The sequence below is a fragment of the Dasypus novemcinctus genome, chromosome 29 (assembly GCF_030445035.2).
Source record: "Dasypus novemcinctus isolate mDasNov1 chromosome 29, mDasNov1.1.hap2, whole genome shotgun sequence".
NCBI classification, from domain to species: Eukaryota; Metazoa; Chordata; class Mammalia; order Cingulata; family Dasypodidae; genus Dasypus; species Dasypus novemcinctus.
Window position 1 is genome coordinate 19,518,002 of NC_080701.1, and position 20,444 is coordinate 19,538,445.

The window sequence follows — 20,444 nt, forward strand, 5'->3', positions numbered from 1 at the left end:
AATCCTCAGAGGAAGTTCCTTTTCTCTCAAAGGAAACCAGAGTTACCATAAAGTGTCTTTACAACTAAATATGTAACATGAGCTCAGAGAACTCATGTTTAAAAAGAAAAGGAGGCATATAAGGCACAACTAAGCTTATGCTTGCTAGTCAGTGTACATCCACCAGTGTTACTGGGGATGGTTGAATCCATGTGCTCCCTATTTCAAAGTTAAAAATGAATAATTCCACCCATTATCATCAATTAACAAGTGCTCAAAAAATGCCAATCAGTGTTCCAGGTCTTAATCACCTAACACAGAGATTCAGTCTCTCTCTACTCTTGGCACAAAACTGGAGGACTGGAGTTTCAAATCCTTTCATTTTTGTCTGTGTCCTCTAATACTTGAAAGTTACTTTAGAGAACCTTCCCAACAGAAATAAAATGTTGCGAAAATTAAGGCTTGGCCTCTTTCAAAGGTGCATTTCCACCTTAAAAGGAAAAGAGGAATATTTTTATCATGCACAAAAGATGGGAGGAGAGATAAGAGGTTTTAAGACCTCAATACACTGTAAGTTTGAATTAAAGGAAATAAAGATGGGAATCCTGACAAACCCAGATAGAAAGGTGGGAACGCAAAATGTCATAATGGGGTACTTAATCCAAAGAGAAACACAGGTGAAAGCTACAAGGCAGCATTTTCAAACATAGGAACCATAAGGAAACAGAGAATCCAAGCATTCAAGTAACAAACAATTCATGTGGCTCCTGCTCTCAAGGAACTTGCAGGCAAGGTAGAAAAAAAAATCAAGTTAGAGGAATAACAACTTCACAAATTGTACAGGCAAATAAAGGAAATTGTAAATGAAGCTGATTAATCATGAATATTTATTAATGAAAGTGACCTTTTAGACCTAACAAATTTTAAATGGCATTTGGCCTAAGGATAAACACCACTAGTCACTGGTACCACAAGAAGATAGGCAAATGTGTTATCTCTTTGTTTTGGCCTAGTTGGCATTTGATAGACTAAATTAGCAAGGCTTCATGTACCTGAGTCGGTTTGAACATCACAGATTTATGACACAATCCAATGAGTAACTTAACTGTCAGCTCAGCTGGGCATGGAGCACAGCTATCAGCATATTTAGCAGTAGTCAAACAAAGAATGAGATACAGTCAAAATCACATTTTCCATCATGTTTGGCAGTAAAAAAGAAATTGATTTCTATTAACACTGCAACTTAGAGAATCCGTTGGTAATGAGGGAGTAAAACATCAAATATTGCCACAGAAATCAGAGGAAAAATGAACCGTATTTTTATTTTCTGCTTCCAGGAGTCTGATACTAAATCCATCGGCACAAGTTAAGCTGCGTAAGAACACAATAGGGTTCTTTATTGCTGAATCTTCAAAGGAACTCAGAAGGTAATTTTTTAAAAATTACTTTATGGGGGAAGCACTAAAGCAAATGCAACTTAATGGCAGGCAGACTGAGTCAGCGCCCTGCCGCCATAGTGGTAAGCCCCACATAAGTCATTCTTGATTTGCTTTCATTGTCCAGGGCTTCCTTTTACTGTTCTGTCTGTCACGCTGATGTGAATACTCCTGAGCTAATTGGAAAATGTGCCTGCAAAATCAAGAACCAGCGCCAACCCATCACAGGTAACTGTCTTTTATTTCTGGCTAGCCTTAGCCCGGCTCCTAGAGGCCTGGCCAAGGTAAAAGAAGAGGATTCCATCTCGTCAAAGATTGCACATTTGAGCTTGGCCAAGAAGTGGCAGATATTTCTCCACTGGGCATATCAATCCCAGAATCAGTCTTTTAAAGCTGGAAAAGACCTTAGGGTTATTGCCTTCAACCACTATACAAGCCAGGCAAATGAGTTCCAGAAAAGATTAAGGAGTGTTATGCATCTGAGTTGGTGCAAAATTGCCAAACTCAATCCCAAGCAATCGTACTTTCAGCTCATTGCTTTTACTATGTCACAGTGATTTTCCCAGCCTTAGACTGAAAATTCATCCTGCATCTGGCTGCGTGCTTGATCATGAGCATGCCACTCACTCCTTGAGTACTCTCTTAATGGATTGTAAGGAGTTTAAATTTTACTCATTCTGACACAGTGATGCAGACATGTAGTTTTCTCTCTTTTCTCTAATTGAACTCAATAGCTTACCAACAATCCTTTCTACTTAATAGCTATAAAAGAAAAATTAATTGCATGCATTCATGATAATTTAGTCCCTTCTCTTCAAAGGTTTAACACTTTGTTTCTCTTGGGAGCTTTCAGATTCTTTGGGTAAACTTCCAATGTTTCAGGACTTAAAATCAGTCAACTCAAAGCTTAAATTTCCTTTCTGGGCCCTTCTTGTCTCTTAAATGTACTTCTCTCCTTCTCCCAGGATGCTATTTAAATGCAGGTTTAAACTTGCTTAACATCATGATTTTCCTTGCAGTAGAGGAGCATGATATCCTTTCATGCAATTTTCCACTGACCCCTCCTGTGGGAAGTCATTCCCTCTGGTCTGTAAATGTCAGCTTCTGTGACCTCTGCATCAGCAACCAATGAATCTGTTCTTCCTGGATTGGAGTCACCTTATGTCATCTGTCCCTGAAATATGTTGTGCCTGCCACCACCTCTAGTCATGAGGTCTGCAAAGCCCTCCTTATCCTCACACCTAAGTCTTTTCATTCCATCTGTTATTTTGGTCCCTCTGCTAAATCTCCCCCCATGCATGTCAACACATGGGAAACCGGGTGCATGCCCTCTTGTGGCCTTCTCCTTGCTTCAGCCCTCTCTCTTCTTCTGTAGCCATCCTGCATTGTCACTGGACATGTCTCTAGGTGGACTTCACCATGAATCCAAATGAAAAGTGAGGACCCCCTCCTTTTCTCCCCTCACACATCACAAAGCTGTCAGATTCTTCTTATCTAGCAACCCCTCACCAGCCCAAAGCACTTGGTATTATAACAGCTTAATTGAGATATAAGTCACATACCATAAAACTCACCCATTCACAGTGTATAATCCAATGGTTTTTAGTATATTCAGAGTTGTGCGACCGTCATCACAATCAATTTTAGACTATTTTTGTCACCAAAACAGAAACCCCATACCTATTTGCAGTCACTCCCCATTCTGCATTACCCTGATCCCTGGCAACCACTAGTCTTTCTGTCTCTATGGATTTGCCCATTCTGGACATACCATAATAAAAATGGTATCATACAGTAAGTGACCTTTTGAAGCCAGATCCTTTTACTTGGCATAATGTTTTCAAGGCTTATCCATATCTTGGCATATGTCAGTATTAAACATCTTTTTTATGGCTGAATTATATTCCATTGTGTAAAAATACCTCATTTTGCTTATTCATTCATCATTTGGTGGACATTTGGTTTGTTTTCACCTTTTGACTATTATGAATAATGCTGTTATGAATATTAGTGTACAATTTTTGTGTGAATATACGTTTTCAATTTTCTTAACTATATACTTATGAATGGAACTGCTGGGTCATATGGTAACTCTATGTTTAAGTTTTTGAGGAACTGCCAAAATGTTTTCCAAAGGGATTGCACCATTTCACATTCCCTCCATCAATGCATGAGGTATACAATTTTTGACAACCTTGCCAATTCTTGCAATGATCGGTCATTTTGATTGTAGCCATCCTAGTGGATACAAAGTGGTATCTTATTATGGCTTTGATTTGGATTTCCCTGATGGATGATGATGGCAAACATTTTTTTGTGAGCATCTTATTGCCTACTTGTTTATCTTCTTTGAAGAAATATCTATTAAGATCATATGTTCATTTTAAAATTGACTTATTGTTATCAAGTTTCTCTGAGGTCTTTATATATTCTAGATACAATTTCTTAATCAGATATATTATTTGAAAGTATTTTATCCCATTTGTGTCGTGTCTTTTTATTTTTTTGATAACCAATTTTTAATGTCAAAATTTCTGAATTTACACACACTCTGTACTCACAAGAGGGGAGTTTTTACTTGATGGACAAATGATGTTTGTAAATCTCTATATACTTAGAAGAACAACTTTTTAATTTTGATGAAGTCCAGTTGATCTAATTTCTTTTTCGTGACTTTTGCTTTTGATATCATATCTAAGAAGGCTTTGACCAACCCAAAGTCATGAAGATTTACTCCAATATTTTCTTCTATGAAACGTATAGTTTTAGTTATTACATTTAAGTTTATTACCACTTTGAGTTGAATTTTGGCTATGGTGTGAGGAAGGGGGCCATCCTTTTTTTTACGTTCAATGTGGATATTCAATTTGACTCAGCACCATCTGTTCAAAAAACTTTTGAACAGACTGTTCTTAAGACTGTTCTTAGGACCCTTGTCAAAAGTTAACAGATATAAACGTGAGGCTTTGTTTTCTGGACAATCAATTCTATTCCACTGAGCTGTATGTCTAGCTTTATTCCAGTACCACACTGTCTTGTTTTCTGTGCTTTTTGTAGTTTTGAAATCAAGAAATGTGCATCCTCCAACTTTGTTCTTCATTTTCAAGATTGTTTTGGCTATTCTGGGTTTCTGTATGTCTATAGGAATTTTAGGATCAGCTTGTTAATTTCCACAAAGAAGTCAACTGTGATTTTGATTGATATTGCATTGAATCTGTAGGGCATTTTGGAAAATATTGCCATTTTGAATTTATTAAATCTTTGAATTTACAAAAATGTGATGTATTTACATTTATTTAGCTAAGACTTCTTTAATTTCTTTTAACAATTTTTGTAGTTTTCACAATATATATTATCCACTGCGTTAGTTAAATTGATTCCAAGAATTTTCTTCTCTTTAATACTATTGTAAATGAAATTTTCTTAATTTCATTTTAGATTGTTCATTCATTGTTATTGTATAGAAGTACAATTGATTTTTGTGCATTGATCTTGTATCTGGCAACCCTGCTGAGTTTATTTATTAGTTTCATAGTTTTTTAGTTTATTGTGTAGTATTTTCTGTGTGCAAAGTCATGTTATATTAAAATAGAGATAGTTTTACTTCATTTTTTTTCAATCTGATTTTCTTTTAATTCATTTTCTTACTTGCTTGCCCTGACTAGAGCCTCCAGCACAATGTTGAATAGATACAGCGACAGCTTATATCATTGTCTTGTTCCTGATCTTAGGGAAAAACATTCAGCCTTTCACCATTATGATGTTAGTTGTGGGGTTTTCATATATGCCCTTTATCTGGTTGTGGAAGTTCTAATCTGTTCCCAGATTGTTGAGTGTTTTTATCATGAAGGGGTTTTGATTTTTGTTCAATGTCTTTTTTTTTTGCATCTATTGAAATGATAATTTAGTTTTTGTCCATTATTTTACTGAAATGGAATATTATGATGATTAATTTTCAGATGTTAAATCAGCTTTGTGTTCCTGAGATAAATTCCACTTGATCATAGTGTAACATTTTTTTTATATGCTGCTGGATTTGGTTTGCTAACATTTTATTGAGGAATTTTTCAACTATATCCAAGAGATGTTGATCTGTAATTTCCTTTTCTTGTGATGTCTTTGCTTTTGCCATCAGGGTAAATAGAATAAACTGGGAAGTGTTCCCTCTTCCATATTTTGGGAGAGTTTCTCAGAGATTTTCTTAATATATTTAGTAGAATTTTACACATGAAGCTATCTGAATCCAGCTTTACATTGTGGGAAGTTTTTTGATTAGTAACTGAATCTCTATATTTGGCATAGGTCTATTCAAATATTCTATTTCTTCTAAATATAATTTTGGTAGATTTTGTCTTTCTAGGAATTAGTTCATTAAATCTATGTTACCTAATTTGATGATATACAGCTGTTTTATAGCATTCCCTTTCAATACTTTTTATTTTTGTCTGTTGATAATAATGTCCCTATTTGGTTCCAGATTTTAGAATTATGAATGTTCTCTATTTATTGTGTGCAGTCTTGCTAAAAATTTGTCAAACTTTAGCCATGTTTATTTTTTGCTATTATTTTCCTACACTTTAATTGATTTATTTCCACTTTAAATTTTTACAATTATTTCCTTCTTTCTGTTTGTTTTGGGTTTGGTTTACTTTTCTTTTTCCATTATCTTAAGTTGGAAGGCTAGGTTATTGATTTCCAATCATATTTACTTAAAATATATATAGGCATTTACAGTTATTAATTTTCCTCTAAGCACTGCTTTATATGCATCCCATAAGTTTCAGTATGTTGTGTTTTCATTTTCATTCTTCTCAAAATAGCTTCTATTTTCTCTAGTGACAGCTTTTTTTATTTTATTCTTTTGTTATTTAGGAACAGGTCATTTAATTTCCACATATATGTGAATTTCTCCAGTGTGGCAGTTTGAAATTACTTTTTGATTCCCAAAAAGAGAAAGATTATGTTTGTAAACTAATCTATTCCTCTGGGTGTGGTACCTTTTAATTGCATTAAATTCACCTGAGAAGCCTTTGATTAGGTTACTTATTAAGATTATTTTAGGGCTTTTGATTGAACTACATCAGTGAGGCATGACTCAGGCTGAGTCTCCACCCTTTTGCTGGGTCTGATATAAATGGACACACAGAGAGAGACAAACAAATGATACATGTTTGATTCTGTCATGTGAGAGAGAGGACTAGAGAATTGCTTAAGCACAAGAGTCTGGGCCCACAGAACAGATCAAGAGGAGACAAGTCCTGCTTTAGGCCTGATAGATTACAGTTGAACTCAGGACTAAAGAGGAAAAACCAAGATTGATATAGAATGCTGTAAAGAGACAAGCCATATGCCTAGTTGCCCTCTGCTGAGCTTAAACCTGGGCAGAGATTGGTGGCCATCTTGCTTCAACATGTGGCAACTGATTTGGTGAGAAAACACCTCTGATGGTGCCTCAGTTTGGACCTTTCACAGCCTGGGAATGATAAGCTTTTACACCAAGTAAATCCCCTTTATAAAAGCCAACCCATTTCTGGTACTTTGCATTGGCAGCTCTTTGGCAAACTAAAACACCTCATTTCCTTATTTTTTTAATTTCTCATTTCATTTCATTGTGGTTAGAGAACATACTTATAAATCCTTTTAAATGTAATGAGACTTGTTTTATAGCCTAGCATGTGGTCTATCCTGGAGAATGTTCTTTATGTGCTTTAGAAGAATATTCTGCTACTGTTGGATGGAGTGTTCTATAGACATGTTACAGATCTAGTTGGTTTGTACTGTTATTAAAGTCTTCTATTTGTTTGCTAATCTTTGGTTTATTTGTTCTATCCATTGTTGAAAATTAAGTATTAAAGTCTAATTATTATTAATTGACTGTTTCTTCAGTTCTGTCAGCTTTGTTTCATGTATTCTGGGTTTCTGTTGCTAGGTTCATATATATTTATAATTGTAATATCATCTTGGTGGATTGATCATTTTATCAACATACATTATTTAACTCTGGTAACAACAACTCTGGTTTTGTCTTAAAGACTATTTTGTTTGATATTAATATGCTCACTCAAGCTCTCTTTTGGTAACCATTTGCATGGTATATCTTTTTTTCTTTTTTTCTTTTTATTTTTCTACTGTTTTCCTCATTTACTGTCTTTTTCTGGAGATATATAGATAGATAAGTATAGATAGATAGGTAGATAGATATAGATAGATAGATAGATAGATAGATAGATAGATAGATAGATAGATAGATAGATAGAATTTTTGAGGTACTGGTGCCAGGGATTTTATTTGGGACCACACATGTGGGAAGCCAGTGCTCAACCACTGAGCCCCATCACCTTCCCTGAGTTGGCTTTTCCATTTGTTTTGCTTGTTGCTTGTTTTTTTTTTTGTTTTTAAGGAGGCACTGGAAACTGAACCCAGGATCTCCCATGTGGGAAGCAGGTGCTCAATATCTTGAACCACATCTGCTCTCCCTACCATTTCATTTAATGTACATTTTGAGTTATATTCTTAGTGGTTGCCCTGGGGGTCGCCATTAACATGTTCGTGCACTTAATAGTGCCCCGTGGGTCTATGAAATTCTGTTTATACTTATTCATTCTTTTTTCTTTCTGTTTCTGAAAGTAGATAATCTCTATTGTCCTATCTTCAAGTTTCTGATTCTTTCATCTGCTCAATCTTATATTCAGCTCCTCTACTGAAATTTTCATTTTAGGTTTGTACTTTTCAACTCGACAATTTCTATTTTGTACCTTTTATAATTTCTATCATTTTATTGATATTCTCTCAATGGTGAGATAGCATTCTCATATTCCTTTTAGTTCTTTAGACATGTTTTCCTTTATAACATATTTAAAATAGCTGATTTAAAACATTCGATGAATGGTAAGCAGACACGGTCCAATTAATAGGGCATCCACCTACCACATGGGAGGTCCGTAGTTCAAAGTCCGGGCCTCCTTGACCCCTGTGGAGCTGGCCCATGCACAGTGCTGGTGCCTGCAAGGAGTGCTGTGCCACACAGGGGAGTCCCCCACGTAGGGGAGCCCCATGTGCAAGGAGTGCACCCCATAAGGAGAGCTGCCCAGCATGAAAGAAAGTGCAGCCTCCCCAAGAATGGCGCCACACACGTGGAGAGTTAGCACAACAAGATGATGCAACAACAAAAAAAAGAAACACAGATTCCTGGTATTGTTGATAAGGATAGAAGTGGTCACAGAAGAACGCACAGCAAATGGACACAGAGCGCACACAACTGGGGGGCGGGGGGGAAGGAGAGAGAAATAAATAAAAATAAATCTTTAAAAAAATAAATTAAATGTTTGATGAATAAGTTCAATATCAGGGATTCCTCAGTGACAGTGTCTGCTCTTTTTCCTGCATATGAGTCATACTTTCTTGTGTTGTAACTGTTTTTAAAGTAGACATTGAAAAATATATAGTGTGGCAATTTGGAAATCAGATTTCCCTAAACTCTAAAGTGTGTTGTTGCTGCTGCTTTTTTATAGTAGCTGTTTGTTTACTAAATTTTCTGAACTGAGTTTGCAAAGTCTGCATCTTTCTCATGAGTGAGCCACTAAAGTGTCTACTCTGTTACCTTAGTGGTCAGCTAATAATTGGAAAAAGATTTCTTTAAACACCTGGAACCAAACAAGTCTTCCAGTATGTGCCAAGTTTGTGTGAGAGCTTGCCTTCAATATTCAACTAGGCAGTTGACAACTCTGCCTTAGCTTCCACTTCCTGCTTTCACAGAACCTCAAGCTCAGTCAGAGAGGAGAGCTTGGAGCCTTTTCATATCTTTCCTGAACATGTGCATAGCTGTACACAGCCTGGGCTATTGTAGTTTTCTAGAGTCTTAGGAATACCTTGAAGTTTCTCAAAGCCCCTATGGATATCTCAATCCTCAGCTTTTCCTTTTCAGCTTTTATTTAATCTATTGTTTCTTCTAACTCTTTTCCATTGCTTTAGGTAGCTCTGATGTTAAAACATTTGAACAAGCCCCCTGGGGAGTATCTTTAGCACTGAGCAAGTTGAGTGAGGTCAAATAAAAATAAGTCATTCAAGTAGGGTCTTCCAGGAAACCAACAGAAAGGTCAAATAATGAGTCTTCTTTGAAAATTAAGCTTTGAAAAAGTTCCAGCTCTGTTCTGCTTCCTCTGATACAGGGAATGTGGGCTGTTATTTTTCAAGGCTACTGCTCATTTGGGGAGTAAGAGACGGGGCTTGAGTAAGTTACAACACCGCAAAGCTCACTGTTCTTACCAGTGTACACCATTTTTCTTGACTAAATGTTTCTGGGTTGCTGCAAGACTTTGGTTACTTTCCAGAATTCTGAAAATTTTGATTCTGGTACTTTTTACCAGTTCTTTCTTTACTTGATGTACTAGAGAACTATCAGAATGTCCTTACTCAGCCATTTCTAGTTGATGTTTTCACTTTCATTTTTGAAAGATGGTCTTGCTGGGTATAGAACTCTTTCAACAGTTGGAATGTTGTTCCACTGCCTTATGGCCTCCATCATTTTTGATGCAAAGCCAGCTGTTAATATTTAGCTTTCCTTGTGACTTGTCAGTTTTCTCTTGCTGCTCTCAGGATTTTTTTCCTTGTCTTTGGCGTTCAGCATTGTTACTATTATGGGTCTGTGTGTGGATCTTTTTGCATTTATTCTACCTGGAGTTCATTGAGCTCTTTGGGTGTGCAGGGCAGTAAGCAACAGCCTCCAAATATATTAAGTTCTTAATCCAAGGAGGCTGGAAATGTTAACTTCTATGGTAAAAGCTGTTTTGCAGAAGTGACTAAATTAAGGATTTTGATACGGAGAGATTATCCTTGATCAGGTTTTGTTAACAAGGGGTCCATGAGCTTGAATTTAAATTAAAAAAAAAATTATTCTTGTGGGGACATGTTGGTACAAGTGTGATACACTTATTAAATAATGCACAGTATAATGTGGACTTAGTAAGGGGTCCATGGTTTTCACCTGAATGGCAAAGGGGTCCATGGAACAAAAAAGGTTAATAACCTCTGTCCTAGAATATCTTGATGGGCCCTAAATATAATAATAAATGTCCTTATGGGGGACAGAGGTAGATTTGACTACAGACAGAAGAGAAAAGGCCATGTGATGGAAACTAAGGAAAACAGAGTCAGAGAAAGAAAAGTCTGTTATTTGATTTGAAGGTGGAGTAGGAGGCCTCTAGAAGCTAGAAAAGGCAAGGAATGTATTCTCCTCTATAACCTGTTGAGGGAGATGACTGTCAATGCACTGATTTCAGCCCAGGGAAATCTATTTCAGACTTCTAGAATCATTAGAAAATACATGTTTGCTGTTTTAAGCCCTCAAATGTATGGTAATTCGTTACAACAGCCATTGAAAAAACTATATATATATATAAATTATGGTTTTCATCTAATTTGGGAGGTTTTCAGCCATTATTTCTTGGAATTATCTTTCTGCTACTTTGTCTATCTCACCTCTTATTGATATATCCATTTTATGTATGTTGACACAAATAATTGTACCCTGAATTCTTCTGAGAATTTGTTCACTTACCTTAATTCTTTTTTTCTCTCTGTTCTTCAAATTTCACAACACTAGCTATCTTCAAGTTCACTGATGCTTTCTTCTACCAGTTTAAATCTACTGTTGAGCTCTGCATCAGTTTACTATTGCCGCTGTAAAACAAATTACATTTGCAATTATCATCACATCTTCTCTGACTCTTACTTTTATACCTGCCTCTTCCATATGTACAGAACCTTTGTGGTTACATTTGGACCGGCGAGATAAACAAGAATAATCTCATTATTTTAAGGTTTAGTGATTAGCATCTTTAATTCTATTTAAACCTCCCTTGCCATACAACATAACATAGTCACAGGTTCTGGAGAATAGGGAATGGACCTTATTTGGTGGAGTAGGAAAGGGGGAGGGACACTTGCCTACTATAAGCCTTTCTAATGATCTTTTTCATTTAATTTAGACCTTACATTTAGTTGTTTTTTAATAATTTTTATTTGTTTAGTTATATTCTCTTTGAAAAGACACTTTCATCAAACTTTTCTTTACTTCTTTATGGCTTCCTTTAGCTCTTTGAACATATTTATAATGCTGCCTTGAGGTCTGTCTGCCAAACCTGACCTCTTGATCTTCTCACAGGCAGTCTCTATTGTCTGCTTTTTTTTTTCCTTGTGTATAAGTCATGGTTTCCTGTTTCTTTTTGCATCTCATATTTTTTGTAGAAAACTCAAACATTTGAGATAATGCTTTGTAGCAACTCCGGACAACAGAGCTTGTCATTGCTATTGCTTGTTTCTTTGGTTAATGACTTAGCTGCACTATTTTGGTGAAGTCTGTTTCCCTTATAATGGGAACATCCGATATCTGATGTCACTCATTAGAAGGTGCATCCTTGGGCATGAACACAGTCATTCTGGGATGACAGTGGTCTTAGCAGGGCTCTCTTTAACTGTTCCCCTTCTCTCTCCATTATGGCGTCTCCTTCTGTTGCCATCACACCCAACTCTTAGGCTCCACATTGCCTGCTGTATTACTTTGCATAATAGCTGAGGCATATATTGCAGCACAGACTGACCCAGTTAAGTTTGCACACCTTTGTAGAAATCATTTGTGAGGCCAGCCTTTGAGATTTGTTCAGAACTTAGAAGAACACTTCTTAGCTGTCTCATCACCTGTTTCTCTCCTATAGACTAGTGGCTTATGGTTTACCTTGTTGGTCTCATGGAACTACCAACCTCCTCTTTAATTGCTTAACATGAATATTTCCATTGTCTTCAAGAGCAGCACCCTTAGGCTCAAACTTCTTTACACTCTGATCCAAGGAAAGCCCTGTTCCCTGGGTAAAATAACTTCATATCTCTTTTCTTAGGCCAGTCTTTCTGCCTAGGCAAAATTTCTGAGCCACTGCTCCAGAGCTGGGGGAAAGGACAAAAGTCCACTTCTTTTGGAGCGACACTCCTGCTTTATGAGCAAGGCACTGGGAGCTCTCTGGTCTTCTGACTTGCCTCTCCCTGTGTGGAACCTTTGCCCTAAAAAGTGCAGAGGGAGCTCCAGTGTTCTCAGCCTATTGAGCCTGGCCAAATTCCTTTCCCTACAAATTATGGCCATGTGGAGGAAAGGAGCTTCTGAGCTCTTAACTGCATTCACCTGAGCTTTATCTTCTGATATGGAAGGGAGGGGAATAAATGCTGGGGGCAGCTAGTCCTGTATTCTTGGCCCACATTAATTCCTAATGGAGCTTCCCTCACAGTTAGTTGGGATTAGAGGGGGAAGCTGATTGTGGCTCGAGTCCCACAGATTTGCTGTTTTTAATGGAGATTTAGTGTATTTTCTTAAATGTTTCTTTATTTTCTGTATGCCATTAAAACAATTTCCACAGAATTTGTGTTTTTATATATATCATTTCCACCAATTATGGTTGCTTTTCTGAGGAGTTGGTCCATGGCACTTATGCTGCCATTCCTTAACCCTAATTATTGTTTAGTCTTAATGCTATACTTATTTTTCTAAATCTTTCAGTTTCCCCTTGAAAGTCCAAAATGCTTTCTAAGTGTGATAAGAAACTGTTCCTATATAATTTTTTGAAATCCCTATTGGCTCTAGGCTTTTTCCATGGAAAGCTTGCCTCTGCAAAATGTTGTTTCTTAAAAGGATTTCAAGATCCCATTTTAGGATTCAAAAGCTAAACACTGATTTTTTTTTTTTTTTTTGCATTGCATAACAATATGAATCTTTGAAGTGGTGGATGAGGATGACTAAAAAGAAGAAAAGTCCCATTCAAGGAGGAGTTAACAAGAAAGAAAAAAAATAGTATAGTAAAAGGTATAATTTTACCTCAAATACCAGTATACTAGTCTACATGCAAATTAGCATGGCTTCATGCAGCAAACATATCTCTGTAATCACAGTGGGAAAATCAAACTTTTTTCAAAGAAATTATACATACATACTTTCAAACCCTGCTATCAGTGATTTTGCAAGACAAAAATTCTTTATAAAAATGAGTAACCTACATTTTTAAGCTAGCTTCTACTATAAATGAATATGTTAAAGCAGGAAGTTGCTCTAGTGTAAAGATAGACTGATTTTTATATGAAGATATAAGTTCTGATTCTACATTCATAATAGGACAAATTTTACCTACTTCTGGAACAATTATTTTACAGTATCTAGGGAACAAATTAGTGGCATCTTCAATTTGGTCTAAATTTTTAGCTTCAGTGTAGTTATCAGACTCCTCAGAATCTTTTATTCCTTTTCCTATTAGAATCATTCCTTCTTTCTGCCCCTGACTAATCCTCAATCTACTTGCTACTAACTGTATTCCACTCTGTCCGGGAGAATTCTCTCAGTCTTGTATTCTTAAATAGCCCACTTCAAGTGAGTCAACTGGTTCTGCCTTCCATTCGCCACATGATGGCAGCAGAGTACCATAAAATGCACACCAGGCCATTCGCTTGAGTGGATTCATTTGGGAACTTGAATCTGCCCAAATGTGTACTTGAGCTCTAGCCAAATTAGGTTGATGAGGACATAATTCTAGAAGCAAACTACTTGGTTCTATAATTTTAAAAGTCATGATAAGCTCTGGAAATTCCCCCAAAGACTCAGAAATGACTTAATAGAAAACACATGAAATCACATGCATTTTCAGGAAGAATTTTTCATGTTTTCATGTACCTCCAGTTCATTTCCTTCACATAACTATCTCTTTATCAAACTTATCCAACCTACCTGGTTTTTCTCTAACTTCCTCCCAGTAATTTTTGATGAGAATTTAGAAGACTTACATTCTGAGCACAGCCACGGCACCGATCAGCTATGATTTAGGGAAGACATGTTACCTTTCCGGCCTCAGTCTCATCATCTCTATAAAGGGAACCCTGACCAACTCTGTGACCCTTTTCAACTGTAATGTTCTGTGATTTGTGATCATAAACATTCCTTTGATAACTTCCCTTTTTCTAATCTAGAACCACAGATTAGAATAATCTAACATTTGAAAATAAATCTAACTAAAGTAATCTAACATTTTAGAGAGGAAGCATGACAGAATGGTTAAAGCCATGGATACTGGATCTGTCACTTTTAAGTTGTGTGACTTCAGGCAATTTATTTAAGCTGTCACTATGCTTCAGAGTCTGTAAAGTGTTGATAATAATATCACTTACCTCATTGGGTTGTTAAAGGGATTAAATGAAAAGTTTAATACATAAAGAGTGTGCAGATTGCATGTATTAATATAAAAGCACAAAGTAAGACCTATATATATGCCAATTATCATATTATACATGGGCACCTAACTAAAAAAACTCATGATTTCTTCTCCAATCAATGACATACAGATAAATAGGAATAAGTAGAGAAGTTCTAGAAGATTGTACTTATTTTAACCTACTTCCTGATGTTTTTCACTTTCAAAGCATGCTGACCAGTAAGGTGAACCTTTCAGAATAGAAGCAGGAGTCCTTCTACTTTATCTTATTAGAACAAGTTATTGGGAAGGAACTTTCCCAGAACCCACTATACAGGTCACTGCTTGCTATTGTGCCAGAATGGTTCCTTTCTTCTACTGAAAACTCTAAGGGCTAAGGTTTTAAAATAGTCCTTAACCAGAGCAGGGAGGAGTTCTTAAGAAGCTTTGTCAGTGATGGGATGGAGAGTGTGTGCATCGTGAAAAATGCCCTTAGGAAAGTTTTTCTAACCACATCCCCTAATCCCCACTTCCTGAGAACTAAGAGTCCTCATGAAAATGTTTATATTCTGGGCGGGAGTCACAGTTAAAGGAAAGGGAAATTATAAAGAAGAAATTGGAAAAAGGGTGTGAAAAAAGGAAAGTGTGTCCATATTGAATTGATCCGACTTCAAGGTTTTCTTTAGGTTTGGCCTGGGTCACTTTTTCCATAACCATCCAAGACTAACTGACCCCCTTCAAGAAGGGAGTCAACGCAGGCAATGTTCCCTAGGGAGGAGAACTCCAGACCTAGGTGGTTGAAATATAACTATACCACCAAATCTACCTGCTCATCCCCCCAACACGGCTCACCTAAGCAGTGCTGAAGTCCAGAGTTTCTCCTCCCCTACCAATGGCTGAAGGTAGGAGAGAGAGATCCTCTCATATGACTTATGTTTTCCTCTAAAGTAGGGTTTAGTAACCATTTGCTCTCTGAATTCCAATAAAAAAGAAAATAATTCGATAACAAGTCCACACAGAATACACAAATGCCTTATTTCCTATATTCATGATAGTTGCTATTGTTCTTCTCCTCCTACAGCTGACCATGGCTCTCCATTTTTTCTCCAGTTCTTCTAACATCTAAACATCTACTCTGACCCTTCTCATTTCTCATCCCATTGGTTACAATTTCTCATCCCATTGGTTACAATAGCCTTCCGGGCATTTTCTTTGGCTCTGGTCTCTTCTCATGGCAATCCATGCCATTTTTTCATGGTTTTAATAATTTTCATGAAGTAAAGTTCTGACCATGAATGAATACGTAAATAAATAAAACAGTTAATGGATGGATAGATGAATGTCACCATCACTTTAAGGCTTTGGATTGATCTGTTTCCCTACAGCTTCATCAGCTCTGAAGAGCAGTGATTCTTATCCAGAAAATGTGATATCACTTTCAAGTTGCATCACAATAATTGTTAAAGACCTAAATTTTGCAAATTATTGCAACACGTTGGCTATTTAGTAATTTGGAGCAGATTCAGGATTATCCAAATAATATAGTCATTGTTTTCATACATTTGAACTATGATAAAAATTGCTTCAGTGAGATAGAAAGAGGTAGGAAAAAAAAAAAAAGAAAGAGGTAGAATGATGGCTATCTAGATGGAAATCATGTATGAAGCATGTCCTTGGAGCCTACTGTTTACCAAAGAAAAATGTTCAGTGCTTGTTGCTTTCAAGAAAATCACTTCTTAAAGGAGAGAAAAAGATGTTGACCATGTATAAAAGAGGTTTCATTTTTGCAGAATGTTACCAGGCTTGGATACCACACCTTTCCTGTTGTCTAATGCTTATCCAGAAATTGACCCATTGAGAAATCATAGTACACCAGAGCATGACATTAACAGTCTAGCTAAAGTGTTATGGAAAACTCTACTCTCCTTTTCCTTGCCTACAATCTGAAAAAAAAATAATAATTATTTGAGTACTGTCATTTACACATAGATAAAAATATAAAGAAGTAAAAATGATTAAACTGTTTAGGGGTGAAATCAGAGAAACTTTAGTTGTTGATGTCACCTTGAGAGAGGGGACTTTGCTTTCATATTTTTATTTTATTCTCTGCCCCCCGCCCCCCCCCCCCTTTACTTTACCCCACAATACTCAAAGTAGTATTGAAATTACAGGGAAAGGTGGTGGATTAGTCAGACAAAGGGGTACTGATGCAAAATACCAGAAATTGGTTGGTTTTTAGAAAGGATATTTATTTGGGGTAGGAGTTTACAGTTTACCAGGCCATAAAGCATAAGTTACTTCCCTCACTAAAGTCTTTTGCCACGTGTTGGAGCAAGATGGCTGCCAACGTCTGCCAGGGTTCAGGCTTCCTGGGTTCCTCTCTTCCCGGGGTTCATTTCTCTCCCAGCTCAGCTCCTCTGTTTTCTTCACAAGGCCAGCTGTAGACTATAAGGCGAACGGCTCTGTCTCTCTCCCCGGGGCTTCTGCCATGTCTAAAGAGCCGTCCCTAGTCATCTGTGTTCTTCTCCTGTGTGTTCACTTCCCGGCTCAAAACTCCCAACTCTGTCCTTTGTCATGGCTTTTATCTATGTGTTTCCACCCACCAAGGGACAGGAACTCAACACCCTACTGACATGGCTCAATCAAAGCCCTAACTGTAATTTAATCATACCCAGGTACAAAGCAGTTTACACACATAATCTAATATCTATTTTTGGAATTCATGAACCATATCAAATTCCTACAAGTGGAGAGAAAATTTTTAGACTTCTTTTTTCAAGGATATTAGAATTATAGAATCTAGAGTGGAAAGAGACTATAAGAAGTCATCTGGACCAGTTTATCCTTGACCTTCAGACTTTGGCAAAGCCTAGTCAAAGACATCACCAAACCCCATACAGGCTGTTTTTCCCAATTCCTGCCTTTATACCTGTATGTACATTGGTAATAATGAAAGCTTCTAAAATTACAGAAAATATTATTGTGCTTTCAGTAGATTTTTTTTTCTCAGAGAATTTGTGGGTTTATAGAAAAATCATTGATGAAATCCAGGATTCCCATATACCACCCTACTATTAACACCTTGCATTGGTGTGGTACATTTGTTACTTTGGATGAAAGCACATTTTAATAATTGAACTATTAATCCATGGTTTAACTCGGGTTCACTGTTTGTGTTGTGCAGTTCCATGGATTTTTTTAAAAAAATTTACTCTAGTATCTTTTATACAATTTAAAATTTCCCGTTTTAACTACATTCACATATGTAATCCAGTGTTGTTAATTATGTTCACCATGTTGTGCGACCACACCTCCAGCCATTACCAAAATTTTTCCATCATCCCAAATAGAAATTCTGTACATGTTAAACTTTAACTCCCTTTTCCCTACAACCACCCTGTCACCTAATAACCTATATTCTGATTCTGACTCTATGAGTTTGTTTATTCTAATTATTTCATGTCATTGAGATCATACAGTATTTGTCCTTTTGTGTCTGGCTCATTTCACTCAACATGATCTCTTTCAGGTTCATCCATGTTGGTGCATATATCAGAATTTCATTCATTTTTATAGCTGAATACTATTCCATTGCATGTATATACCACATTTTATTAGATTCTTGGGTTGCTTCCATCTTTTGGCAGTTGTGAATAATGCTGCTAGGAACATCAGTGTGAAAATATCTGTTCAAGACCCTGCTTTCAGTTATTTTGGGTATATACCTAGAAGTGAGATTGCCAGGTCATATGGTAATTCTATAGTTAACATTCTGAGGAATCACCAAAGTGTCTTCCACAGCAGTGCCATCATTTTATATCCTACCAGCAATGACTGAGTGTTACTATTTCTCCACAGCCTCTCCAACACTTAGAATTTTCCATTTTTTAAATAATAGCTATCCTAGTTGATGTTAAATGTTATCTCATTGTGGTTTTGATTTGCATTTTCCTGATGGGTAATTACATTGAGCATCTTTTCATATGCTTTTGGTCATTTATGTATCTTCTTTGGAGAAATGTCTAAGTTTTTTTGCCCATTTTTTAACTGGGTTTTTTTGTTCTTTTGTTGTTGAGTTGAAAAATTTCTTTATATATCATATTAAGCCCTTATCAGATATGTGGTGTTTTAGTTTCCCAGTCTGCTTAAAGCAGATACCATGAAATGGATTTTCTTGAAAACTGGGAACTCATTAGCTTCTAGTTTGAGGCTTGAAAATGTCCAAATTAAGACATCATCACAGTGATGCTTTATTTTCAAAGACTGGCTGCTGGCAACCCTTGCCTCCTCTGTCACATGGCAAGACAAATGGCAGCATCTGCTGCTCTCTCCCTTCTCTTCCAGATCTCATTGATTTCAGCTTCTTGTTTATATGGCTTTCTCTCTGTATTCATTCCATTTATAAAAGACAACAGTAAGAGGGTTAAGATCCATCGTAAATGAGTTGGGTCACATCTTAACTGAAATGACCTCATCAAAAGATGTTGTTTACAAAGGGTTTACACCCACAGAAATGTATTAGATCTAAGAACATATTTTTATGGGATACGTGCAGCTTCAAACCATCACAGGTGGTTCCAAATATTTTTTCTCATTGTGTAGATGGTTGTTTTACTTTCATGATAAAGTCCTTTGAAGCACAAAAGTTTTCAATTTTGCTGAGGTTCCATTTATTTATTTTTTTCTTTTATTACTTATGCTTTGGGTGTAAATTCTAAGAAACTATTGCCTAACACAAGGTCCTGAAGGTGTTTGCCTACATTTTCGTCTAGGAGTTTGATAGTTATGGATCTTATATTTAGGTCTTTGATCCATTTTCCATTGATTTCTGTATATGGTGTGTGATAGGGGTCCACCTTGATTTTTTGCAAATGGAGATCTTGGAAATTTTTCATGGCAGTTATTGTGGTTTTCAACTCCTGTGGTTCTGTTTGGTTCCTTTTTAAAGTTTCTTTCTCTTTATCAAGATTCTCATAATATTCATATATTATTTTCCTGATATCATTTTGTTATTTCTCTGTATTTTCCTTCATCTCTTTGAGCATATTGACAATACTTTCTTAAAGTCTTTGTCCAGTATGTCTACAGTCTGACCTTTCTTGATGTTTCTGAATTTTTATACTCTTCCTTTAGATGGGCCATCATTTCCTATTTCTTTGTTTGTCTCATAATCTTTTGTTGCACACTGTGCATTTTAATATTCAAAAATATTAACTCTGGAGTTTATTCTCTGGGGTGTTTGTTTCTTGAGCTTGTAACCAGCTGGTGCTATGACAGAGATTTTCCTGAGGGTCAGCCCTCCTATCAGGAAGATCTATCCTGCTCTTCTGGACCTGTATCTTTCCTCAGTTTGAGTTTGCTAGTGGTTTAGGTGATTTCCCTGTTTACAGGAGTTTGAATGCCATCTCTCCTTCCCAGCAGACAGACTTTCTCCCTATCTGGGTTGATCTACTTCCAGACTTAAAGCAGGTAAACTTTTGCCCCAGCCATCTGTCTCAGTTTTTTCTTACACTGCTTTCCATGTGGGAAGCTGCTTTTGCCTGGATGGCAAATTCTGGAATGGGGACACACTTAAGAGGAGTTTCCCAAGTCAGTCTTTCCCATCTGGAACAAGGCCAGGGACCCACAAAGGGAACCCTGGATGGACCTAAACTGCCCTGGAAAGATGCTGATGGAAAGACCAGGAGAGGTACCAGAAGCTTCTTCCGCCACTCCCCAAAGCTGCACTTTCTTGACCTACCCAGCAAATGCAGCCCTTCATCTGTCCATTGCATCTCTGAGGAAGCATATTGTCTTTAACTCTCCTTTACTA

At 36.7% G+C, this 20,444-nt stretch overlaps 1 protein-coding gene across 1 annotated transcript in view; it reads left to right on the forward strand.

Annotated features, from left to right (window-relative positions):
- The window catches only part of KCNU1 (potassium calcium-activated channel subfamily U member 1), a 163,617-nt gene that overhangs the window by 70,602 nt on the left and 72,571 nt on the right, over positions 1-20,444 (forward strand). Inside the window, 2 exon segments of the mRNA XM_058289816.1 lie at positions 1,317-1,406; positions 1,543-1,643. Coding sequence (XP_058145799.1) covers positions 1,317-1,406; positions 1,543-1,643 — 191 coding nt within the window.